Source organism: Pleurodeles waltl, chromosome 7, assembly GCF_031143425.1.
Source record: "Pleurodeles waltl isolate 20211129_DDA chromosome 7, aPleWal1.hap1.20221129, whole genome shotgun sequence".
In the NCBI taxonomy this organism is placed as follows: domain Eukaryota; kingdom Metazoa; phylum Chordata; class Amphibia; order Caudata; family Salamandridae; genus Pleurodeles; species Pleurodeles waltl.
The window spans coordinates 531928009-531955281 of NC_090446.1; the positions used below are offsets into that span (position 1 = coordinate 531928009).

The 27273-nt window shown below is 48.2% G+C and overlaps 1 protein-coding gene across 5 annotated transcripts in view; it reads right to left on the reverse strand.

Annotated features, from left to right (window-relative positions):
- LOC138304297 (RING finger protein 112-like) overlaps positions 1-27273 on the reverse strand; it is a 333811-nt gene that overhangs the window by 84999 nt on the left and 221539 nt on the right. For all 5 annotated transcript variants that reach the window (XM_069244246.1, XM_069244245.1, XM_069244247.1 and 2 more), the window contains one exon: positions 20512-20598. In XM_069244246.1, the coding sequence (XP_069100347.1) occupies positions 20512-20598 (87 nt within the window). The remainder of the gene's footprint in view (positions 1-20511; positions 20599-27273) is intronic.

Sequence of the window (27273 nt, forward strand, 5' to 3'; positions counted from 1 at the left end):
TGATTTGGATTCCAAACTGATATTCAGTATGTATGTACCGCGCGTTGTGTAGTGCACCTTTGTATCAGGGTGCTATCACTAGAGAGGATATGGCACATCCTCACAACACAATGGGGTCAGATGTGGTGGCAACATGGTAGCACTACAGAGCCTGTACATACCATCCATTTTGACATGTGTCATTGTAGATGATGTGCAACACTTCGGACCATTGAAATTGGTAAGTGACTATGCACAACACACCTCCAAAATTGGCTCCAGTGTCCTGCAATATTTAGACTATGCAAGAATGCCCCATGTGTCACATGTTACTAGGCAACCCTTTGTTGGCCCCTTCGCCAGTTGCTCATATGCAGCTGTCCAACTACACTACCTACCTTGCACCAGGGTACTTGGCTAGCTGCCTTGTGGAGGTGGATGTATCTGTGCAGGAAGGGACACCACCCTATACATATGCTGTTTTGATGGCCAGTTGTCTATTTCTGTGTGTGCAGCAGTATGCAGCATGCATTGGTGGCACAATCATCTGAATTCAAAGCACAGTCTACTTCCTTATTGCAACCCGCAAACAGCACCCCTGGGGCGGTGTTTGTTGTTGGCACTGCCTCAGGTTTTAGGTGACACCTACATCTGAGTCAGCATCGTCATGCTATGTATCTTGTGGTGACAGACCTGCAGCAACACACAAACACCCCTTCCACACTACGCACAGCATGGGAGGGTGGCCGATTTACAAAGTGGCTTCAAGTCATTATAAAATGGTCATCTGCGAAGTTGTACATACACTGCAGGCCATGACGATGGCACTGTGGGCTTTCACGAAGGTCCCTTGGTGATCCAGAGTGGCAGCTAATGTTTGTGGCAACCATGAGGCATCCGAGGGTGTGTATCCCATTATTACAGGATGATCAACATAACTACCAGTGTCTCTCCTATCTTCCAACACATGAATCACCATTTATTCTGTCAACACATGCACAGTGCAGGCTATGGGATGGAGTTCAGCTACTTAGCAAATGTGTCCCTTGGCACAGTGCATGCGAGGTCAGTGATGTCCTGTATTCTCCTTCAGGATCCCACTATGGCATCCATGATCTCACTGTCTAACAGTGGCTCTGCCCCATGGTGGGTCATTTATTGTATCTGGTACAGACATGATGGTGTTGTGGGTCAGAATGTGGTCCATGTGAGGTGGCACTACAGTAGGTGTGGTAGCACTTATCACACATCTGGCACATGGTATGTGATGGGCATTGATCTTGTATTCCTCTGTGTGTGAGCCAATGCATCATGCAGATGTCTCTGCCCACTACAGGTAAGTCAGGTAAGTGTTGATGAGATGTAGTTGGTATAAGCAGCAGTTGTCTGGTATTTTATGTTTATTCTGGCAATGATTTGCACGACATGACTTGAGGGATCTGTGCCTATATGAAAGTTACATGACATGGTCATGGTGTATGCCATTGACATGGATGTGCTATTCTTTGTTTGGTGAACTGTGTGTGAAGTGTACATAGTAGGCGACCTGTGGGCACTTGTGGTGGTCTGTGTAATTCTTCTGTTAGCAAAGGGTACATGTCTGCACCTGTCCTTCATATGGTGTGCCTGTCAATTTGTGGGTGTGTTACGTACGTATGGGGGTACATGTTTGTGGCGTGCACGGATTGTGCTGTACTGCAGCATGGTGCATGTGTTGATACCTGCACATCTGTGTTATCCTGGCAATGTGTTAATGTAGTGGTGTATGTCTTGTGTGTCCTACAGAGTTGATGTGTTGTGAGTACATTGCTAGGTTTGTTAACTTACCCACAAGTAGCCCATTTCCATATTGTCCATCCTGAGATTGTTCATCGATCCTGTTGTTCCGGAATATGAAGGCATCATGGACACTCCCAGGATACTTGGCCAAAATGTTTATGAATAGTCCCAGGTGGTCCACTATGGCCTGCACATTAATGGAATGCATATGCGTGGGACAAGTGCTCGGTTGCTGTAGGTGGTACGAGCCGGATATGGGTGCAGTCCATTGCACCGAGCACATGCAGGAAGTCATGAATCAGATAGAACCCGTTTGTTCTCCTGCTGCTTTTGCTGGGTATTGGGGAAGCTGATGTAGAGGGTTGTCAGGGAGACACTAGCGTCTAACACCTTTGTCAGGAATGCAGAGAACGAAGGCTGTGAGATACCAGCAACTAGGGCACCTGTTGTTTGGAATAAGCCACTTACCAGCATGTGCAGGACAGCTAGCAGCTTTATCACAGGTGGTATGTTGTGTGGAGTCCACAGGCTACCTGTGATTTGTGGTTCAATGTGGTGCAGCAGGTGTAGTACGGCTTGCCGGCTCAGTCTGTAGGTCCTAATGATGTCCTGGTCCCTAAGGCCAAGGAGGGTTGTCCTGGTTCTGAAGACCCTCTCCTGCCTTCTGCGTTGCTTCTGTGGGCGGCGTTGTAGTGGTGGTGATTGCTGTAGTTGTTGCTGTCCTCTGCATCGTCTCACAAGCTAGATCAGTATCACCTCTGTCTTCTCCTGTGGGTTAGTAATGTTGCTTCTGTGTGTTCTCCTTAAGTCAGTTGCCTCATTCTAACGCCTGCCCTGACCCAGGAATTACATTTTGATGCAAATCGGTGTTAACGTAATTTTTTCGGTCCACCTCCCACCCGCGTCATTTTTGCACAGGTGGATAAATATGGTGCTAGGGGGTTAGAGTCATTTTTTGGACAGCAACGCCTACCTTGCATCTCATTGACGCAAGGAGGTTTCAGGCATCCCAAAAATGATGTTAACACCAATATTTTGACGCTAGACGGGTCTAGCATCAAAATATAAATATTGCGTTGAGTTTACACTGTATTAGCGTAAAACAAAATTACGCTAATTCAGTGCAAACAGAGTATAAATATACCTCTTAGTTTCTACTTCTGTCAAGTTGAGCAGTCTACTGTCTTGGGGTTTCATGCTAAGGTAGCCACTATTTGGTATTTACCTACAGCCATGTGTTTGCCAGCCGACCTTAAGGGCAAAAGTGCGCATTACTTTCCTTCAGTTGACTAACAGATGCTTCCTGGGGTCACTACAGACATAGGGGGTTATTCTAACTTTGGAGGAGGTGTTAATCCGTCCCAAAAGTGACGGAAAAGTGACGGATTTACCACCAGCCGTATTACGAGTCCATTATATCCTATGGAACTCGTAATACGGCTGGTGGTATATCCGTCACTTTACCGTCACTTTTGGGACGGATTAACACTCCTCCAAAGTTAGAATAACCCCCATAATTTGGAGACACCCAAATCTGTAGAAGAATCTTCCTATGGATATCCAGACCTTCCTATGGAGAGCAGAAAAACCCTAAAAACCATGGTGTTTACAGAATAGTTCTCCAACAGTGCCTTCACATTTAATGTGATTCTACTGATAAGCAGTAACCCTAAGAAAGTGTTTACTTTTGTATATGCACATTACAGAAAATGAAAGAGTGAAATTAATCCCCCACCATCTTTTCTTCAATGAAGGGACAAAGAGAACCTACCCCAGCAGTAGTCCACTTTAGAATCCATACTGATAGAGCTCAAAGCACCTCTTCAATGTAAGGATATACTGTAGTTCAGCTCTTAATAATGTTATTTGATATAGACTCTCTTAAGTTGTAGTGGGTTTACAAATCTTCGATCACAGGGTATCTGGGTCAACCGTTTGGAGTGCATTTGCGTCTTTATTTGTTGAAGCTAGTCAACAAATTATGCTGTATCAAGCATGAGTGCCAATCATCAACAATTACAATATTTGTCTAGTGCTCTTTATCTAAAGAAATAAATGATAAACCTCCATATTTCAAATGACCGAGCACAAGTGCAATAATGGTGGTCTTCATCAGGAGATCTAGTTGAACTTGTTATCTCTTAACTATCACTATAGAAAATCTTGGCTGGCTGCGGCCTATCAGCAAGGGCTCCTATGTCTATATGGGGTATCCAGACAGCTGTACATCTTCTATATTGCCTGAAGCCTGGAGTACAGAGAGCCTATGTAGCATTTTTTCAGCTGCTTGTTTAATCTGTGGATGCGCAGTACCCCTAAAGTTTACAGCTCAATGGTGTGCCTAGCAGTTTAGTTGATCAGGGATGGTGTTAACCTCCAATCATGAGAAACCGTCAGAGACAAGGCTCAAAACAACATTTCAAAATACAGTCAAGGAAAGAAAGGGCTGACTTAAAAATTAGTTGTATGGTGCTATTCAGGAAAACCGTGAAGGTTTATTACAAAGTTCATAATGATACAATACAGAGATAGTATAGCACAGGTGCAGCAAATTTTATTTCAACGCATAAAATAATTGATATTAAGGTTCTCTGTAATAGGAAAAATGCAGAATAAAAGACAAAAATCAATAATAGGCTATGTCTGAAATCTACAGCAAAGTCAGTAAGAAATCAGGCAGCATCCCTAGTAGCAGGCAAAGTAATCTCTGGCTCACCTCCAAATTCAAGGGTTTATATAGCCATTTTCTCCATGGAAAAACACAATGGATGCACAGTCACCATGGTTTGAGCAAAGAATTAAATTTTCATCAAATCAAACTGCAGTTTTAACATGTCATAAAATCCTACCAATTTAACACTAAACACCACATGAATATAGATTCAGTCCCTCTGACCTAATGTGATCCCGAGGTGTCAGAACAAACCAGTTACATAAACAATGAACAACTGCGAATGAATGCAGTACTGCATGCATGCAAAAGGTCCTTGAAAAACTGTTACAGTTGGCCCTCAAAGAGGCTTTCTTCAAGAACAGTGTCAAACAGAAAAAAAGACATCCATATATTTCTTGACTACATGCAGCAGAAACAAAGCATGATACTGTGACATCTATTTTGAATAAGATGGCTTGAGGCGTGCGGCCTGGAGCTACGTGGGACAGGAGGTGGAGAGGCTTGGAGTTGGTGCTCCCTTATGCACAGACACACCCCAGGGCAGTAATACGAGACCTTCCGTGGTTCCGAGGGTTGCCACATGAGCAGACAGCAGAGGTGCCAACCGGGGCTGGATAATTATTATTGGCTGCAGCAGCATCAATGTAGTGACTATTGAGGCACGGCCTAATTGTGCTGGGGTCCTTGAGGAAAGCACATGCTGGTGGGGTTCCTTGACTCTTCTGTTGGGATTGGGGAGAGATGCTTTGCTTGTTTGGTTGGCCACTGACTTTGTGATGTGGTGTGGGCTGTGCAGCCAGATGTGATCCCCACCGAGTCAGTGGGTTGAGCTGGGAGACATTTGAAAAGGCCCCACCTTATATACTAGGCATGCTGTGGACCCTGAGTGGAGGGCTCCACAATAACTGCCTCATGGACAGTGCCCAGGACTGCTGAGAATGGAAGCTCCGCTGGGGGCCCTGTGAGGAGCCTGCCTGGATATTTAGGTAGTGATAGCTAGATGATGAGTGAGTTGCATAACTGTTGGCCCTTCTCTCCTTGCTGTCCTTACTGCCTTTCGGGAATCCGGTTTGGTGGTCGAGCCCTCGCTCCTGTATTTTGTTGTGATCAGGTGGCCTGGAAGCCTTTGTACCCTATGTAGTCAGCATGGGTAAGAACAAGTATGCTAATCCCACTGCTCAGAGCAAAATAGACAGTTTCACTAAACCAATCCCTGAAGGGAGCAAGCGATAGGGCCTAAAGCTGGCACCGCCTGAGCAAGAGCCTCCAACCAACCCCACAACATTCATCCTTCAGGCAATCAGAGACTCCAGAACTTCCCTCGAGGGGAACATTGGTGAGCTCAGCTTAGATCTTTCCCTGCTTCACCAATATCTTTGAAATGTGGAGGAGCAGGGTTACTGAGGCAGAGGACCATCTATCCAGAGTGGAGGACAATACCCACATCCTTCAGTTTATCGTAACAGCCCTCCAAAGTGGGGCAGGCCAGCTAGAGGGTAGGGCTGTGGATGCAGAGGGAAGGAGCAGACAAAAAAATATCCACATTGTGAGATCCCTGAGGGGAAAGAGGAAGGACGACCAACACAATTTGTGGCTAAATGACTCACCTCTTGGTTCCCTGCTGAGTTGCTCTTGTTATGCTTTGTGCTGGAGAGGGTACATAGGTCCTTGGCAGCTTAGCCATCTCGGGCCCCCTATGTGCCTGTTGATAACCCAGCTCTTGAACTATAACTGACTGAGACATCATCCTCCGAGAGTTCCACAGACTTAGGGAAGCACACTGAATTGACCACAGTGATGCAATTACCTGATTATACCCTCAGAGTACAAGAGTGTTTCATCTTCTTCGCTGTTAAAGAAAAACGTAGGGCACCGCAAATTCAATATAAACTACAGTTCCCGGCCCTGCTCAAAGTGATTTATAAAAACAAAACCCTCTTTTTTGATACGCCGGAAAGTGTCTGTGCCTGGCTTGAGAAGCACCTGACTTGGTTGTCGCCGATCAGCATCCAACCCGGGGGGACAGGCTAGAGTCTGGGAGGCGTTTGCTCTGTCAAACAAAAGGAACAGATGAAGGTACTACCCGTAGACGGAGATTGTCTAGAACATGAAACACTGGCGGTGGAGGCCCTCCCTACGGCTAGACCCAGGACTTATGTCTGTAGCTGAGAGCCTGCTGCTGATCCAGAGATCTTCCTGTAATGGTTATGCCAGGCCAGGATCCCCTGCTAGGTTCAATTATCTACTGCATAACTCGAGAATCACCTCCTTCTGTTATGTTCCCCTTTCTGTTTTTAATCTTTTTTTGTCTGGTTACTTCTTGGGGCTCTCACTTTGGGTCCTTGTTCGACCGATGATCCTTGGGGAGAGGTGTAGGGTGGGGCAAATGCTGGTTCACGTATCTTTTTGTTCATACGTTTTTTAGTTCTGCACATTTGTGTCCCCTTAAGATGCCACACTCTTCGACCACCTTTTAACTCCTTCCACCACACTACACCCACCCTTGATGATCACTGACCCAACAAGTGTAACTTCTAGGTGGCACACCATACTCTCATGAAATGTCAATAGACGGAAAGATAAATTGAAGCAAGGTACAGTTATGTTGTATATTAAGCGGCACCTACCTGTAGTTTTATTACTCCAACAAACATCTACCTTTTTAGGCAGACATGGCTATTGTAGGATATATCACTATGGCTTGAAGTGGGGCTTGCATGAAGGGTGCTAAATTACTGCAGTGAGTCTGTACTGACCCCCTTGGCTGATATGTCTTGCGCACAGGATTTTTGGATGGCAGTCTGTGGAGACTTCTAAGCGTGTATGCCCCCTCCAGAGGATGTCTTGACATTTTTGCTAGCTCTCCCTCACACGTTACCCTTCCCACCCCCCCACCCCCCCCCAGGGTCCACTGTTGTTGGGTGCAGACTTTAATGCTATTATTCGCCCCAGGTTGAGCACAGACTCACAGTCAGAGGCCAGTAGGTCATAGCACCGGTCACACTGGGCAGAGGCTCTTGGTCTGGTTGATGTATGGTGACAATTCCATCATCACACCTGTCATTAAACATTATTTTCCCATGCCCACAGTACATCTTCCCCCTTAACTACTTTTTTTGTCCCAACCACTGACGTTAGGCCATTTCCCAGATACAAATCTTCCCCAGAGGTCGTTCAGACCACTCCTCCATGATGGAGGCAGTCGGAAAATTGTCTGGTGGTGAGCGAGGTTTTCCCAGATTAAATCGTTGGTTGTGTGGCAGGTCGAACGGTATAAAGACCACGGAGAGTAATTGCGATGATCAAGTAAGTGGTTTATTTAAATATTATGGGTTTGTCTCTAATTGTCCTTCTTTTGTTTACTATGTTTTTAGGTCTTAAGTCGCTGTCTGTTATTCTTCTTATTGGATTTCTCTTCTCTTCGTTCTCTTTTAGGTGGATGTTCCCTCTGGCTTTTCAGTGGCCTCACATGGTGTGGTACCGGGAAAAAAGGAAAAACGCTACGGTAAGTGGGGTATTAAATAAGGTTTATGTTTTATTTCACTAAAGGGGAAGAGGCAACAAAGGTGGGGTGGTGAGTTAGGGCAAAAAGTGAATAAACTCCTTATAGTGCACTTTTATGTGGCTCACTCGTGGTTTTTTCTTGTGCTCTCTAAGCTCCCTCCCAGTCCTCCCCTCACTCCTTCTTAGCCCCCTTCCCCAGTGCCCTCTTAACCGTGGTACTCTCTCTGTTGTCCCACAAGGACCGTACCTTAGCAAGCCACGACCCTCCTGGGTCGTGGCTGGCGCTGGGGTGTTCCTTCGGTGGAGGATCCTGTAAACTGCTCTCCTTCTTCCACTCCTTGTCGGCACTCCGTGTTGTCCCGGTCCTTCCTCCGTCTCCCGTCTCTCTTCTGCTGTTCGCCGTCTCTCCTTCGCTGTTCGCCGTCTCCTCTGCGCTGTTCGCCGTCTCCTCCGCGCTGTTCGCCGTCTCCTCCTCCCATCGTCCGTCGTCACTCTCCTTAAAACGGAGATCATCCTGCCTCGTCATTGCCGCGGCCCGGAAACCCTCCTGGGTTGCCGCGGCAACACTTGGACGCCAACCTCCATCCGCGAGCGTTCCCACGGCAACGTGGGAACGCAGAAATGACGTGTCGGAACTATCCGACACTCTGTACCGGCTGGCATCGAGAATGTGTTCGGGACCACCCGTTCACAGGTTGTTTCTCAACCACTCCTTCAGCAACCATATCCACAACATTCTTTCTGATTACTTTTATTGCTAGAGCAGTTCTGTACCTTCCCCAATTACACTATGGGAAGCCTGCAAGGCCACTACCTGGGGGAGGCCTTGGCCTGTATCAAAGGACCAGCGCTGGCAAGACATAATCCTGGCTCTTGACCAAGACATAATCCGCCTTGAGCGTGCAAAGGGCACCCACCCTAGCTCCTCTACCAAAGACAAGTTAAACCAAGCCAGATTGGCTTTACGGAAGGCCTTGTGGACTCAGCCCAATTAGGCTGGTTTAGTTCTCAGGCAAGAATGTTTGAACTGGGGGACAAAGCTGGAAATCTACTCCACTGGCTGGAGGAGGAAGTGATCCAGGCAGCAATACATATCACTGCAGGAATTTGCCTCCCATTTTGAAGCCCTTTAAGCTTCTCGTGAGCCCTAACCCTCAGAAAGAGGGCACTACATTGTGGTGGACCTCCCGGTGAAAACTCTCTCTGGGAAGGAGAAGGCTGACCTGGGCTTAACTAACATGGAGGAGGAGGTACAGCAGGCTACTGCATCCATATCATCAGGCAAGACACCTGCCCCTAATGGCTTCCCGGCATAATTCTTTAAGAGAGACTACTCCATGCAAGCTCCACATCTGCTGGCCTTATTCAAGGACACACTGATGGGAAGCAGACTCCCTCCTAATCTAAGTGTCGTGCAGGGGCACTATCTCGGTCAACCCCCACCTTAACCCTCCCACCCCCACCCTCGAGGAATGTGCCTCGCATCATCCCATATCATTAATAAATGTTGAAGTGAAAATACTGTGATTCGCTTGCTGGTCCATCTGGACCAGAATGGTTTATGCCTGGGAGGAGCACAGGTCTCTGTCTTCGTCGCCTTCATCTAGCACTGGCATGGAGAGACGAACGCAGGAAGACAGTGCTATGCTGTTAATTGATGTGGAGCGAGCATTCAACTCCATCCGCTGGCCCTTTCTGGTAGCAGGTCTTCGTAAAATGCAGTTGTACCCTCAGTTCATTGGCTGGGTAGAAACCCTTTACAGGGACTTTTGGGCAAAGGACAGGGTCAATAGAATTCTCTCTCTTCCCTTTCTGATAGAGCTGTGCACTCGACACAGATGCCAGCTATCCCCACTGCTCTTTGCTCTTGTGGTGGAGCCCCGAGCAGAGCTACCCAAGATAGACCCAAGAGTGTAGCGATTCTGGTGGCCTAGTGGGCCAGAAGACAGTGTCTTCCTTCATGCAGATGATATGCCCCTATTGTTCAACATTACCCCGCATGATGGAAATTCTTCAGCTTTATGGTGATGCGTCAGGGCTACAGGTGAATTGGAGGAAAATAGTATTGGTGCTGATGGGAGGGGGGGGGATTACAAGGAGGGTGGATCAATGCTGGACTCCAGCTGGCACGGGACAGCTTATGCTACCTGGGTATGTCTGTGGCTTTCACCCAACAGTGGTATTGGGACTTAAATGTGGCACTTTTACTTAGTAGGATAAAACATGACTTTCGGACGTGGGCATTATTGCTATTCCCCATGGAGTGTAGGGGAGCACTTTTCAAAATGATTTCCCTCCTGCGATTCCTTCACATCCTCCAACATTATCCATACATTCTCCCCTAACAGCTTCCTCGATCCTCCAGGCCCATATAGGGGCCTTTTTATGAGCCAACAAAACCGAATATAACTTGCTAGGTGCTGAATGTCCTCATATGAGGCAGGACTGGGATAGGCAGATGCTCTGCTATCCTACTGGGCATTCAATCTGGTCTGGTAGATGACTGACTACATGGAGGTAGAAATTACCTAGCATGAGCTTCCTGGCCCCTATGGAATCCTTAACTATTATATGGTAAGTCATCCCCAGACGCATCCCTTCCTGTTACTCACCCTCCCTTCCTTTGCTGGCATGCAGCACTAAAGCACATGCATTTGTATGGGAAGCTGACAGCGGTGACTCCACTGTGGCAGGGCTCTTTGTTGTCCGTAACGGGGCTAACTGGCTTCACCAAATGGAATTTATTTGGCCAGTCCATGTTAAGAGATGTGTGAAGGGGTGGTATCATTAGGTTCTTCCAGGACCTGACAGCAGACTCACCTCCATAGGTCACAATTTTTTTGTCATCTACAGATGACATTGGACATACACTGAAACAAACTCACTTCCCTCCCAGGAAGTAATCCCATGGTACGCCACCACATAGTTGATCAATTGGAGAAAGGGGGCTCTCCATACTATACAAATCACTTATTAATAAATACCCAGGTCCCTTGTTCAAGCTAAGGGCTCGATGGGAGGCAAATATGGGAGTCCTTGAGGATGAAGATGGGTCGAAGCAAAGATTGCACCACATCAGTTGGCGATACCAATGCAATTAAGCTTAATATAGCTTAAGCACCTATATAAATTCTATTACTCCCTATACAGACTCTGGCAAATAGGAAGAACAGTACGCCTGGTGTGCCCCAGGTGGAAGTCTACCCTTGGGACCTTCTTTCATGTCGTTTGGGAGTACCCAGTGATTGCACGATATTGGAAGGCCATTAATGACGTACTGCAAGTTGTGCTGATAGATCTGGACCAGAGCGTAGCCCTGCTGGGTGTAAAGGATTCAATTTGGAGGAGGGGGGGGGGGGAGGGGGTAGCAAAAAGATACCTGGTGACCAAAAAGGATACAGCCCGTCATTGGCGAAAGGCTTGTGCCTCCTCCAATTTAGAATGGACAAATAGAAATAACCAGTTGTGGCCCTAGAGGAATTGGTACATAGGGCCAGAGGGTACAAAATAAATATTTTAAAATATTATCTACTTGGACAGGTGAATCCAAGTGTAACGTAATCACCGTGCACACTAGTAATAATTCACATTCTAAATAAAACTATATAAGGGTTATCACGTCTTTAGAAACGGTTAGCGTGCCCGGTCCTTAATGTACAAGTTACTTACCTTTGGTAACCAAATATCTGGTAGAAACATATTCTAGTTGCAGATTCCTTACCTTAGAATTTTCCCCAGGCGTCAGACTGGATCCGGAGATTTTTCTTCGAGCAATACCCTTGCGGGTCGGTAGGTGGCGTTGGTCGACTCCGCAGGCGTTGTGGTTTCCGTGATGACGTCGGGAGTAGTACATAGACGCTGCCCTCGCACAGTGACGTCAGTTTCTTTTAATGACTTTCCACGCCAGAGCCTACATGAAATGGTGTAACCACCTTAGGAAGGAAGGAAGCCCTAGTGCATAACACCACTTTGTTGGGGTGCACAGACAAGTATGGAGGCTTTGAAGAAAGGGCCTAAAGCTCACTCACCCTGCCAGCAGAGGTGATGGCGATGAGAAAGAGTTTTGAATGTGAGGCGCCGTAAGGGACAATTATGCATTGGCTCAAAGGGGGTACACATCAAGTAAGTAAGTACAATATTAAGATCCCACTGAGGCATGATGAAGGGAGTGGGAGGAAATAAGTGGGTGAGCCCCTTCAAGAACCTACTCACAAGAGGAGATTTAAAGAGTGAGGGCTGATCAGGAAGCCTAAGAAAGGCAGAAATGGCAGACAGATACCCCTTAAGGGTGCCCAATGCAGAGCCCTGCAGGGCTAAAGAAAGAATGAATAGAAGAACCTCTGAAAGAGGGGCAGATAGGGGGGTCAACAGATTTGTTCGTGCACCATGCCACAAATTTATTCCAACGACAGGCATATGCAGTTTTAGTCGATGGACGCCTGGCTGCCAAGATAACATTGCAGACGTCGGGTGGAAGGGTAAAATGCCGTCAACTGTTGCCGCTCAATCTCCACGCATGACGGCGGAGGTTGGACAGGTTCGGGTGACGGACCGTCCCCTGCTGCGGCGACAAAAGATCCGCCCGAAGAGGCAGTCTGAGTTGAGGATCGATGAACATGCTCATTAGCTCTGGATGCCACACTCTTCGAGCCAGTCCAGAGCTACCAAGATAACTTGGGCCCGGTCTTACTTGATTTTCTTGAGAACTCTGGGCAGAAGAGGGATAGGCGGGAAGGTGTAAAGGAGGCCAGTGTTCCACTCGAGACGAAAAGCGTCTCCGAGCAAGTGCCGCCTTGGAAACTCCAATGCGCAAAACACTGCACGTTCTCCGTGGAGGCGAACAGATCTAACCAAGGCTCTCCCCACTTGAGACAGAGACCTTGCGCCACCTCCGGATGGAGATGCCATTTGTGATTGACAATGCGTCGGCGGCGGAGTTCGTCTGCTCTGGCGTTGAGAGAGCCCGCCAGATGTTGAACCATCAGGGTAATGCCCTGATGTTGCAGCCATGTCCAGAGGCATAAGGCCTCCTGACAAAGGGTCCAGGACCCTACCCCGCCTTGTTTTTCAGAGTACCACATGGCGGTAGTGTTGCCCGTGAACACCTGCACTACTTTCCCTTTGAGAGAGAGAGAAGGAATGGTTTCAACGCAAGTCTGATTGCTCAGAGCTCCAGCAAATTTATGTGGAGTCCCGACTACGCCGTAGACCAGAGGCCTCTGATCTCCGCCTCCCCCATGTGGCCACCCCAACCCAGAAGCAACGCATCTGTCACTATAAAGAGATCTGGGTGGGGAAGGGAGAGGGATCTGCCAGTGACCCAATTGGGATTTGAAAACCACCACTGCAGGTCTTTCGCAGTCCCCTCCGAGATCTGGACCATGTTGGAGAGATTCCCCTAATGCTGCGCCCAATGGAACTTCAAGTTCCACTGCAGAGCCCGCATATGCCACCTGGCATGTGTTACTAGCAGGATGCAGGAGGCCAAGAGGCCCAGCAGCCTCGGAGTCTGTCTCACCGAAACTCAAGACGAAGGCTGAAAGATCAGAATCATAGCCTGAATGTCTTGGACTCGCTTTTGAGGAGGATAAGCCCGAAACAGCACTGTGTCCAGAACTGCTCAGATGAAAGGGACCGTCTGAGAGGGAGTCAGGTGTGACTTCGGCACATTGATAGTGAACCCCAGCTGGTTCAGGAGGTCCGCTGTAGTCTGGAGGTGGGAGACCACTGTCAGGGGCAAAGGCGCCTTCAACAGCCAGCCAGTCATCTAGGTAGGGGAAGACTGAGACCCCTAACCTGCGCAGATGAGCTGCAACCGCCGCCATCACTTTCGTGAACACCCGAGGGGCACTGGTAAGGCCGAAAGGGAGCACGGTAAATTGAAAGTGCTCGTGACCTACCACGAATCGTAGGTAACGCCTGTGGGCAGGCAGGATGGGGATGTGGAAATAAGCGTCCTGCAAATCCAACACTACCATCCAGTCTCCTGGGTCCAAGGCAGACAGAACCGGAGCTAGGGTGAGCATTTTGAACTTCTTCTTGAGGAAGTAGTTCAGGTCCCAAAGATCTAGGATAGGGTGCAAGCCTGTCCTTCTTTGGTATCAGAAAGTAGTGGGAATAACACCCACGACCTACTTCTGGCACAGGGACCCTTTCTATAGCTCCCTTGGCCAAGAGAGCAGCGACTTCCTGGCGGAGAAGCACTAAATGATCCTCCGAAAGGTGATGGAAGGATGGCGGCATGTGTGGTGGTGCAGATTCAATAGGGAGGGAGTAGCCCGTCCTAATTATTTTCAAAACCCACCCGTCCATGGTTATATGTTCCCAGTGGGGCAGGTGATGGCTGATTCTGCCACCAACTGGGAGAGAGTGAGGGGACGGACTAGGAAGGTTTGGCGGCTGCTGCGGGGCCAGAGGTGGACTGGACAGACCTCTGGTTCCCTGTCCCACGGCCACGTGGGATTCCACACCCCCAGCCACGCATAGGCTGTCCAGCGTGCATTGTCCGGTGGCTGGGTTGAGGACGCGACAGGGCGCCCCTTCCGTGGCCACGAAAGGGACGAAAGGTGGACTGTGGGGGGCGTGTGGCGGAAGAAAGGCCAAGGGACCGAGCAGTAGCCCGGGAATCCTTGAACTTCTCCAAGGCTGAGTCCGCTTTGTCTCCGAAGAGACAGGTGCAATCAAAGGGCATGTCCATGAGTGATTGTTGTACATCCCCAGAGAAGCCAGAAGTACGTAACCAGCCATGGCGCCGTAAGGCCACTGTCGTTGCAACCAATTTGCCCAGAGAGTCGGTTGTATCCAGCCCACAACGGATCGTGAACTTTGCCGCATCTCTCCCATCTTTGACGGCTTGAGAGACGATAGCACGGGCCTCCTCCGGTAACTGCAGCAGGACTTGCGCAACCGTATGCCCACAGTGAGTGGGAATAACGGCCCAAAAGGCATGCGGTGTTCACGGACCGCAGTGCGAGGCTGGAGGAAGAAAACAACTTCTTACCAAATTGTTCCAGCCTTTTGGATTCCCTATCCGGGGGTGCAGAAGGGAACACTCCAGAAGAAGAGGACGCCTGGATGACAAGACTCTCAGGCGTAGGATGTTGGGACAGGAGCTTTGGGTCATTCGGCGCAGCGATAGTACTGTTCACTGGAGCTCCTGTGTTGGGTTTGGACCATGTACCCAAAAGGATATCAGTGAGGGCCTTGTTAAATGGGAGAACGGGTTCAGACGTAGAAGCCCGAGGCAGAAGCACCTCCGTCAGGAGAATAGACCTGACTTTGACAGTAGGTAGCTCAAGGCCAAGGACCTCAGCCGCCCTACTAACCACCATACTATAGGTAGCTCCCTCTGCCGTAGCCACGGTTGGAGGAGACAGCATGCCAGCGTCAGGAGAAGTATCCAGACCACTGGCTTCGCCCAAGTCCTGTGCCCAGTCAATAGTAGGGTCTTCCTGGTATTCATAAGGGTCCAGGGACCCTTCCAATTCCTCCCCGTATTCGTACCCATAGGAAAATGGGTCAGAATCTGACCTCGGGCGAATAGGGCCCACCGAAGCCGATGGCGGCGTCGGCCAACACCGCTCTGACTCTGAGTCGTCAGGAATGAGATTCGGGTCGACGTCGATACTGGCCACTACCGACGTCGGGAGCATCGATAAACGACCCAGCGCTGGGGAAGGTCTCGATTGTGCGACCCGCGTCGATGCGGATCCGCGCACGGATCTGGAGGTGACCTCGGTGGCCGGGGCTGAAGCCGCCAGCGTGGAACCCGAAGGTCCCTCAGCCAAGCCCCTTGGGCCCGAAGGCACCGTATCAGGGTCGGCACGCCCAAAGATGAGGCGCATGGCCTCGTAGAACTCCTTGAGTTGGGCAGGGTCGCTCCGGGAAACTCAGGGAAGCGCGGAGTTGACCCAGACGTAGGCTCTGAGGACAGAGGCCTAGTGCGTGGACGCACGTCCTGCGTTGCTTCAGCTGAGCGACGGGGTGAAGTCGGAGAGCGATGGGACTTCTTCAACTTCTTCATCTTACCTTGACCCGAAGACTTCCTCGACGCACCAAGTGTCGCACCAAAAAAAGTTCGACAAAACACTTGAATTCTGCCAAAAAATAGCCAAGGGTAGCTCTCTCTCGGATCAGCGCATGGCGCAGAAAGAAAAGAACTGACGTCACTGGGCGAGGGCGGCTTCTATGTACTACTCCCGACGTCATCACGACACCTACGACGCCTGCGGATTCGACCGATGCCACCTACCGAAGCGCAAGGGTATTGCTCGAAGAAAAATCTCCGGATCCAGTCTGATGCCTGGGGAAAATTCTAAGGTAAGGAATCTGCAACTAGAAGTCTCTATTAGATAAGTAAACTTCCATGGGGACGTGTATAGGTCGATTAACTTTTTGATTTGCATGGAGTATCCTAGTCATGTAATAACCAATGTCATCAACAATCATTCAATACAATAATTATCAAGCAGGACATTAATCAGTAGTTAATAACGTCAATATTCATGAATAACCACAATTTAATATACGTTTTAGAAATGTTATTTCCCTATTAGTTACAATACTAAGTCATGGGGTTAATTCAAACTTTATTCAAATCAACTCAAGATTAATTCATTTGTGACCACCAATAACGTAATCTAATCAGAACTTGAGAAAACATGCGTTCTAAAGCTTCAACGTAAGCAAATAATGATGAATATGTTGACAAGAGTAGTTCAGCAAATCAGTCCGTCAATCATTTGTCATCGATTATGTCAATGTCTCAGAATAGGAACCCTACCCAACCCAGATTAGCATTAGCATGTGGGACTTCATGCTTAAACAGTTTAGATCATGAATATGGAAAAACATCTAGCTTAAGAGAAAAACTATTTAGACAGCGCAGTTGGTACTTAGAAAGAAAAGGCACAAGGTAATTCAGTCACATTGTCATAGCTACCTATCCACGCTATGGATCAGCAACAATGTCAGTCTTCGTCTTCAGGTCATCAATCGATCAGCATCAAATCAGGCTCTTAAGAGCTTGAGCCCAATGACAGAATCTCGAATCTCTTCTCCACCAAATACCGCATCAATTTCAGAATAAGTTCTGAAGATTTTTCCCTCTGTCACAGCATTATATCGCAGTCACCCAGACTTTCCCCCAATTCCTAATTGGTCAACTAATCACCAGTTATGACTATCCAATTATCTTAATTCCCCAAATCTATTAAGTCTAATATTACACAGTTCTCAAGGTGTCAACTGATTCACTGTACAATGGCCTCATCATCCGGCTTGTCAGGTATCGAAAATGTTGCATCTTCTCCAGTCAGTGTCTCCATTGTTCCAGTCCTGGGAAAATACATCCCATCTGCTTTACACCAGGTTAGATAAAAACTTTAATTCCGTAATCTCCTGTTCATCGCAGAGAATTTTTACTAAGCAGATTTTTTAAACAATGAGCGGTTCATGGTCAGTTCAGCACATTAGCTTCTCTACATTGCGTTAATAATTCAGCTTCTGCATGAGGCCTGGCAAAATTATGCCACAACTTCACCTAAGTTACCTATATAATATAATGCAAAACATACTTCATGTCTTATTATGATATAGTACTATATTACTCAATATGTTTTTCTATATTTCATACATGTTACTCATTTTATTAGTACATTTGTGAATCTTGGTGCTTGCTCTCCGAGGGCACATTTTCAAATGTGCACATTATTTTTCTACATTATTTATTTCTACATGTTGTTATTATTCAAAATACATAAACACTCATTGATATTTCTAATTAACATATCTGCTTTAGTGTCAGAGTGTGCATTTGTGAGCTCTCTGTAGTAGAGATAATCAGAAATCCTTGTGTTCCTCTCAGAACTATATATCCTGACCCTGGCATGGTTATACTCGAACGCTCCTTGTCCAGTCCCTATGCACTCTATCTCTTTTGCATGCAGGCCCTTCCAGAGACCCATCCTGTTCCTGCCAAATGTCATTAGGAATGGCTAATCCTGCAGCAGATAGCTGAGTGATTTCCAGGACTCATGGACGATTAGCATTACACTGCCGGAGTGATACCTGTACTGAATTTCACAGGAGAACGAAGGACAGTGCTGCTTCCTCAAAGCATGGAAACAACCAGGTTCTACACTTTAAATCCAAACTCTGAACAGTCACAGAGATCTTGAGATGCAAGGCCAATCTGCAATCTTTCCCAACATCTAATCTCAGCATATCATTGATGAGGGCCTCTTGGGTATGAAAACACAGCCAGGCCACCCACTGATGGTCATGGCTTCCGAAGACCTGCCTATTTACGGGAGTCTTCTGATGGCTTAGCTGGGAGCTTTTTTTCTTGTGCACCGTGGCGATCCTAGGCAGAAAAGTCCAAAATGCTGGAAAACAGTGTTCAGTCCATCTGGGGCACTTATTTTATTCTTTGAAGACAGACTGCTGTTTTGATTCATTGTCTTTGGAGCAAAAAAGTTGCCAAATGGGGACTGTGAAGTCATGGAAAGGCTAAATGCCCAGCCTATTTTTCAACAAAGCATCTCTCTCCATTGCAAAGGGAGACGCTTTAACATATAAAAAGCTGATTTGGTGGAAAATTCCAAATTTAGCCAGACAACAGCAGCTACACTGTGGAATATCGTCTCCACTAACCCTGCCATTTGGCATCCAGACTGAAGACTTTAGACATTCATTATGGGAATTCTGATCACACAATGACGTCTGATGTTTCTTGGTGTTATAAGTGGTGTTATGGGCACCCTATCTCTATAATATGTGTCCGGTGGTTCAGCACCAAAATTTCTACTGCTGTGGCATGGTCCCTCTGTCATTTGGAATAGATGGGAAGATTCCATCTGAGTAGGGTTTATGTTTGTGTTTCTAGTGGGGATTTTGTAAATTAATTACTTGGATACTGCTACTAAAAAGGTGAAACTTGTTTTTATTCTAGTAAAGGACCTACAGTGAACAAGCCAGTCTTCAGCATTCAGATCTGCATGCAGTCCTCTATCATTACATACATATTCCTTTTTTTCCTAGCATGGAAGACCGTGTTTTAGAATGATTTTACAGTCCAATGTTTTTGCAGGACTTTCAAGCAGAGGGTCTTGCCACTAAGTGAGGTTAGGTGCATCCCATGAGTAAAGGAGAACTGCAGCCTTTCACCACTTAGGACTACTTTGGTGGCTTTTTATATTTCACCTACATTCCTGCATTTTTCCGTTATTGTATAATCGCAGACTGACTCAGATAGGAAAAATGTGTAATTCGTTTTCAGAGATTTTTCAAGTTATTAAGAAAATACAACTAACTTGGTCTCTGTCTTTTTTTTAAATTTATTTTTTATGGTGTTGAATTTTGCTAAATGTGTTTGTTTTCACCATAATTCATTTGAAGAGAATCCTTTAAATAAAATACAATACTTTAAACACTCATGGTTTCCTTAGCTCAAGTCAATACAAATTGGGCACTGCGTTTGGAATCAGTTCTCTTCTAGACCTCAGGTTATTGTAGGGTGAGAAACATCTCTTAATTATAAAGCCACTTAATTGGTACATTTTTCAAGAAAAACTAACTACAGCACTGGAAATGAAAATGTATGGGACCGATTAGAGTTTGGCATAAAGGGTACTCTGTCTTCACTGCCGACATGAACCTTGGATGGCCTCACAGAGTAAGAGCTGCCATCCCGATTTAGAATGAGCAAACACATGGCCAGTCTTCACTGTTCATCACTCCCAGGTAAGACCTGATGGTAAGGGGCAGTGAAAACTGAACGAGCCTCTTGTCATGCAAGAAAACACACAAGGTGAGAGAGGGAGGACCGTTTTTTTAATTTTTCAAAACAAAATCCTACTTGTGTATTCGTTTTGGAAAAAAAAAGTTTGCATCTCTGTCATGTTGATGGAGCTGTCTGTCAAACTTCCAACGGATTGACAAGTACCACGGTAATAGTGGTTCTCGTCAATGCAGGCGGACATCTCAGAAACTGTCAGGCAGATGGGGTACTGTACGTGCCTGATGCACTAAAACCCATCTGCCATACTTTATATAGGGCCATAAATATGTTAACCCCTTTTTCAGAACTTATATTTATTCACTAAGAAAGGTAGGTTTAGAGTACATAGTAAATAGCTGTGCCTCACAACGTTTGCTTCACTTTAGGCCCATCGAAATGTGTTGCTCTATTGATAGGAGTTCACAGGGAAAATTAACTTTACCTCACAATCTCTGTGAAAGAGGAGATGTTGTAACTGGTTAACTAAATACATGAGACGTTAGGTGAATTCGATACCAGGTGAGCCTGCTGGTTCTCTGATTAATTAATGTGCGATTTTAAGTGTGTTGGTGATGTTCTGCATTAGTCTTGGATGATTCCCCAAAGTCTCACTTATACACTAAATCAGGAGTCACAATTCTGATGTCAGAGTCAAACAGATAATGAGGCTTCATGAAATCAGCCAGTCATCTCCTAGGATGGTGTCTTGAACGACTGAGTTAAAGACCCGCTTATAATTCAACACCCATTTCAGAGAAGCATTTAAGTACCTCCAAGACGACAGCAACACTCTTACCTCTGTAACAGTGTTCATATATTTCTCTCCACCTGGAGCTCCGTAGACAGGAGGGAGAAAACAGTCTCTCACCAGGATGTCTAAATGCTGAAGCATAAAAGACAACAGTGTGGCATCAGTGTTGGTTCAGTTTCTAGGACAAAAAAATCTCTCACTTAAACCATATTCTAATCACACCAACCTGAGGTCTATAAAACCAGATATGTAAATATAATGACTGCAATCGGAAAACAATAAAATAGCCTACTTGGGCTGGGGGGGGGGTGCTGGAATAGCTCGCGAAATAAACATTACAAAGGCATATCAAGCATATTGTTAATCAAAGAGAAAAATGAAATGAACATCTTTATGACATGGTAACTGAAATCAACTATGGTAAATAAGATAATGAGAAAAGTTGAAAAAGGAATGATGTTCACTACGAAAAACTAAATGGTGAAATGTATACAAATGATGTACAAAGAAATTCTAAAAAAGGAAATAATGATAATAAAGATTCCAACTGAAACATGAAAGAAAATTGCATCTAATTTTATCATGAAGGTGACCCAACAAAAGATTAAAGAAAGCACTGGAACTTAGCTTCAGAATTGCATACAACACTTTCTTACATGCTTTTACAGAATCGAACTGCAAAGAACTGCATTTACCATGAACAAGAGTAAAAAAAACAGGAAATTACACATATCACTGTGAATTTAAGCAGGGATAATGGACTTTTTTGATTTACCCGTGTATAAGGCCATGACAGAAAAAAGTGTCTGGATTGATTTTGGTGTAACAAATTAAGTATTTTTATTTTTAGCTTCCATTGAGCGCAAACTCCTTTTTTTTTTTGTTCAAGACAGTGTAAGAATTTTTGTGTTCCCATGTGTCAAGCAGCTCCAACAAATTGCAAAAGAGCACCACGATGTATGTATACACATTATATATGTATATATATTCACTTAAAAAACCAAAGGTGACAGGGATGTTATAGTTAGGTTCCGAGTAACTCGTAGTTATTTGTGATAACTAACCATGACAGCTGAATTTCTTTGGTTTTGTATGATTAAATTCAGAACCTAACTATACCATCCCTGTAACCTTTGGTTTTTATGGATCAAATATGTTTATTGGTATATAACATAGACAGACCAAATACAGAACTCTGTGCCTACATCCGAGTCGGCAAACAAGTTTCGCAGGAAGTCCTGCCACACATGCTAACAGACGGCCCGTACCGCAAGCCAACTGACATAATGAAACACGTTCCCTTATTTCTAGAGCCCGTCTCTTGGAGGCTATCGCCCATAACCCAGATGTCAAGACAGCCAGCCTATGCGGAGATTAGAAACTCGAAAACAAACCACAACACAATACAAAATACAAAACTGTGCGTCCCTTTCCAGTCCCCGGCAGTGCCTCTCTTTCTGCCCCCTTCCCTTATCTCCCGTTCCCCATAAGTGTGCCAGTGCTGCCACATCCCCTCCAGCAAAGGTGAGTCTTAGCGGAGTCCCATGCATGCACCCTAGCCGGCGTATAGTACCAATAAGTGGCGAGCTTGTAGGCAGTCTCAGCCTACAACACATCAGGGACAGTGTGGTGCGCTCTATAGTGAACACTCTCCCACTCTTCCTCTGTTAGCTCCCTCCCCAACTCTTCCTCCCATCTCCTCTGCCCCTTGGTTTTAGCGGGCTGAGTCTCTGCCTGTAAGAGTTGGTACAATTCGGAAATCATCCGTTTGTCATCTTTCTTTCCCATCAGCCATTTCTCAAACGGAGTAAGCGGTCTGGCTACCAACGGCCTGATCGCCGGCTTGAGGGCCGAGTGCTGAATTTGTTAATAGGTCAGCCTGTCTGCTTCCGTGAGCCCATAAGTCTCCCTCATCTGGTCAAAGGCAATTACTCCATCCGCATCAAATATGCTGACAACCCTTTTGCGGCCCCCTTCATACCAGCGCTGAAAGCGCTCCGCCTGAAGACCTGGGGCGAAGTCGGGGTTCTCACAAATTGGAGACATCGGGGAGGGAAAGCTCGTCAAACCGCACTCATCGCCACAGCATCCCACACCCGGAACGTTGTACCCGTAACCGGAGAGGAATAAATTCCCGACGCTCTATGCCTATGCCGGAGCCAGGGCTCCTTCCAGATATGAGACCCGGCCTCCACCTGGTCCATAAAACACCAGTGCTTTCCGGTGAGCGGTCGACTCCACTCCAGCAAGTAGCGCAGCTGGGTGGCTTGAAAATACCTCAGCAGACCAGGAACAGCTAGGCCCCCCCCTCATTAGGACGGTACAGGACACGACGCGGCATCCGAGCAGGCTTTCCCCCATACGAATTTCAAGATCACTGACTGGAGTGTCGCTATGGTGCGTGGCAGCAGGGTTAAAGGGAGCGTCTGAAACACGTAGACTATGCACGGCAAGACTGTCATCTTGATCGCAAGACCCTGCCGAACCAGGAGAGTCCGTGTTTCCCCCACTTCTCCAGGTCTCCCAATATCTCCCAAGATAGGGAAGCATAGTTCATGCTAAACTTCTTGCCGCCGATGTTGCCAGGGCAATGCCCAGGTAAGGCACGTGGGACGTTGACCATATAAAGGGGTATCGAGCCCGTAGGGCCTCTTCATTCGCTGGTAGAATTGACAAACTTAAGACATGAGATTTCTGTGTATTCACTTTAAACCCAGATACCCGGCTAAACGCGCTAAGGGCCACCATGAGCGCGGGCAGTGAGACCATGGGATCCGCCAGCGTGAGGATCACATCGTCAGCATAGAGTCTAATGAGGTGGTGGTCTCCCCCAAGCTTGACGCCAGAGTTATGAGTATCATGACAGAGGCGCTGAGCAAGGGGCTCCATATAAAGCGCAAACAGTAGTAGGGAGAGCGGATGCCCCTGCCTCGTCCCCCACCCGGAAACGAAGGCGACAGAGCCCCATTCACGCGGACTGCAGCCGTAGGCGCACTATAAACACACTGAATCCAAGTCCAAAACGCCGGTCCAAGCCCAAAGTGCTCCAGCACCCGGAGAAGATAGGGCCAATGCACCCGATCGAATGCTTTCTCTGCATCAATGGAGAGGAGGAGCACCTCCCTATGAGATCTATTAGTTTTATCTATTAAGTGTAGGAGCTGCTTTGTGTTGTCACCGCACTGTCGATGGGGAATGAAACCCGCCTGATCCGGGTCAATGAGTCCTGGCATAGAGGGATTAAGTTGCTGCGCTAGAATACCCGTGAATAACTTGGCATCCTTATTTAGGAGCGAGATAGGCCAGTACGAACCACAGTCCTCCGGGTTCTTCCCAGGCTTAGGTATGACTGCGATAGTAGCCTCTAACATGCTAGGCGTGAGGGATCCTGTTAGTAAGGAGGAGTTAAAGAGCAGCACCAAGAGCGGGGCCAACTCAGAGAAAAAAGTCTTATAGAAAAGCGTGGTAAAGCCGTCAGGGCCTGGCGACTTCCCAACCGTAAGGCGAGAAATCGACGCGATCACCTCCTCTATTCGTATGGGCTGGTCAAGGGAGGCTGCATCTTGCTCACGGAGCGGGGCAATCTTACAATCCGCGAGATAAGAGGCAGGATCCGCACCGCTCCCCACGCCCGCCGCATACAACTCTCTATAAAAATCAGCAAACACCTCAGCTATTTGCTGATCTGTCCGTATCCCCCCCCCCCCACCGAGCAGAGGAACGCACCATCTTTATAGCATTGGCCGATCGCTGGGATCTCAATTTATGGGCAAGGAATTTCCCATAGCGATTACCCCTACGTAGAATTTATGTTTACGCCTGGCAACCGTATACTACGCCCGATCCCAATCGAGCCGTTTCAGCTGATAGCACGCCTTCACCAATTCCCTCCACACCATGGGGGCACCTGTGTGCTTGTGAGAACGCTCTAAGGCAGACACTTTCTGCTCTAGGACCTCTCTCAGCTCTCTTCTAGCTTTATTATCCTTAGCCGAGAGAGATATCACCTCCCCCCGGATAACAGCCTTCAGCACCTCCCACAGTGTCTCTAAGCTAGTCCTCCCATCGTCATTGTGACTAAGATAGTCAAGAATCGCTCGTCGCAGCGCCTCCTCCACCAACCGTGACTGTAGCATAGTGTCCCTAAATCGCCAACTGGGGACCCGAGCTCGCCCACCATCAAGGCGGACCACCAAAGTAATAGGGGCGTGATCCGTCAAGGCCCGAGGTTCAATCGCGCTCTCACTAACTCGAGAACTAAGCTCCGAGGAGGCCAGAAACAAATCTATGCGCATGTATGTCTTGGAGGACGCCGAATAAAATGAATAGTCCCAGAGAGTCGGGTGCGCCCTCCTCCAGACATCCTCCAAGTCACAGTCAGCCAGCCACTGTCGCCCCGCCGGCATCAGCGCCCCAGTCTGCCCAAAACATTGTCCAGAGCGGTCCAAATCATTGTCCATAACCAAATTGAAGTCCCCCCCTACAAGTATAGCCCTGTCGGGTGTAGCGAGCATGGGGGATATAGCTTGTCTCATGAATAATTCTTGCCATTCATTGGGGGCATATTATGTAGCGATTGTGAAGTGGAATGACTCGACGCGCACTCTAATGGCCAGGTAAAAAAGAGCAGCGGTCATGTCTAGGGCACCCAATATTCCAGAGGAAACACAACTACATAAAACAAAGGTACACAACAGGTGTACATCTAACACACACAAGTCCTCTATCGAAAGTCCAAAAAGCGGCAAGTTCCATACAGGGTCGATCACACCTCCCAAGGTTGTCATTCGGCGCCCAGAGACCCAACCGCCCAGACCCAACTCCAGCAGCTTCACCAATACTCTCAAACGACCCCAGACCACTGCAACGACCCTCAAGGACTGTCTGCGTCTAGGCACTTGTCCCCGCTGCGAGGCTGTTCAATACAGACTGTCTCTCCAGCGCTTGTTCGGTCGTAGGCGGCCTCGGTTGCCTCAGTTTCTTCTCTTTCCACCGCCATTGCGGGCGGTCCTCGGGAGCAGCTTCTTCACGCGGCCCGTCACTCCACTCCGTCCCCTCCAGGCCTAGGAACCGATGAGCTTCCTGCAGCGATTTCACCTGGCGCAGCTGGTCTCCCCAGCGGAACACAAGGCGAAAGGGATGACCCCAGGTGTAGGGCGTAGAGTGCATCCGAAGGTGCTCTGTGATGGACTTAAGTTCTCGTCACCTCTGCAATGTCCGCAATGAGAGATCCTGGAACAGCTGTAGCGTGTACCCTCTAAACTGGACCTGAGGAAGGTTGCGCATTCTCTGCAGAATACTTGCTCTAGTCATAAAGTTGTGCAGACATGCTAAGATACCCGGAGGGCGCTCACTGGCTCCCCCCATCCGCCCTGCTCTGTGGACCCCTTTCCAATGTGATCTCTTGTGAATCATCAGGACCCGGGATGGAGCGGAACAGCGCCGTGACGAACTCTCCAATGTCTCCCCCTTCTGCCCCGGCCGGGGCTCCCCGGACCCGAATGTTGTGCCTTCTAGAGCGATTGTCTAAATCCTCCATCACGATCTGCAGAAGCTCTTGCTGCTCACGAAGACGCAAGACCTCTTGTTGCACTTGCTCGACCTCTTCCCCCGGGAGATCTCAGTGTCTTCCATACTCGACACCCTTTCCCTGAGTGCCGTAATGTCCGCTCGCATATCCCGCATCTCCTGAGAAATGTCTCTACGCAGCTCCTGCTGATCCATCCTGAGAGAGGCAAATAAAGAGGTGAGAAAACCTTTCATTACCGGAGCCCCTTCTTCCTCCTCCGGCTCGCCCTTGTCATCTGGCCCTCTCGCTAAGGTAGCCCCTTCAGCCTGCTTGCCCTGTGGCGGGTGAGACCTTGTTAGCATCTCCCTCACCGACTGGTCTCTTTTCGGCTTAGAGGACACCATCAGTGTCTTGCTCAACAGCTGTTGTCGAGAGGAAACCATCACCCGTCGCAGTCCTCCAAGCTGCTCCGCTATCTAGCTCTCTCGCCGGGTCACCACCACCCACCGGGGCCACCCGGTCCGGCCCCGGGCTCTCGACTCTGCCAAGGCGAAGCAACCGTCCTCACCTCCGCTGCCCCGTCAGAGCCGGCTCTCTGTAGCTTGTCCCTGTTGCAGGGCCCACCAGGGGATAGCCCACAAGAACCAAGGCCCAGAGGACAGTCACCAGCCCAAGTACGTCGCGGCGCGAGCCGAAATGTCCCTCCGAGTTGCAGCTTCGCCTTCTGCCCTGAGCACAACAGGGCCCACTGCCCCTCAAAGTCCTAGGGGACCACGGGAGCTCCGACTCCCTTACGCCGCCTTGCCGCTGTCCCAAGCAGGCCCTCTCAGGGCCTGACGATCACCGCAGCGCTGGAGGGCCAATGCCACGCGCTGCCATCTCCCAAGTGTGGCCCCCTCCCCTGGCTCCGTACCTCCGCGGCTCGACTGCTGCTGCCAACTCCTCCGGGGCAAACGCTCTGCTCGAGCCAGGAATGGGCCCACGGCCCCGTTGCCTCCTGCTTGGCTGCCCCTCACTGCCGCAGCTCCCGGCCGGCATGCTCGCGGTACTCAGACCAGCTGCTCCCGCCGGGCCGCCAGACACCCGGCTGATCCCCCGGTTCCACTCACGGGGCCTCTCTGAGACCTCCGGACGCCGGGGCGGCCTCTCCAAAGGGTGCCCGGGGCCACGCTGTGGCTGGAAAGGCCTAGGCGGCAGAGCTCGGAATCACACGTCCGCTCACGCCGCCATCTTGGCCACGCCCCGACAACCTTTGTTTTTTTAAGTGAAATTCTATGTTTTCTTAATTCTATTTCCTA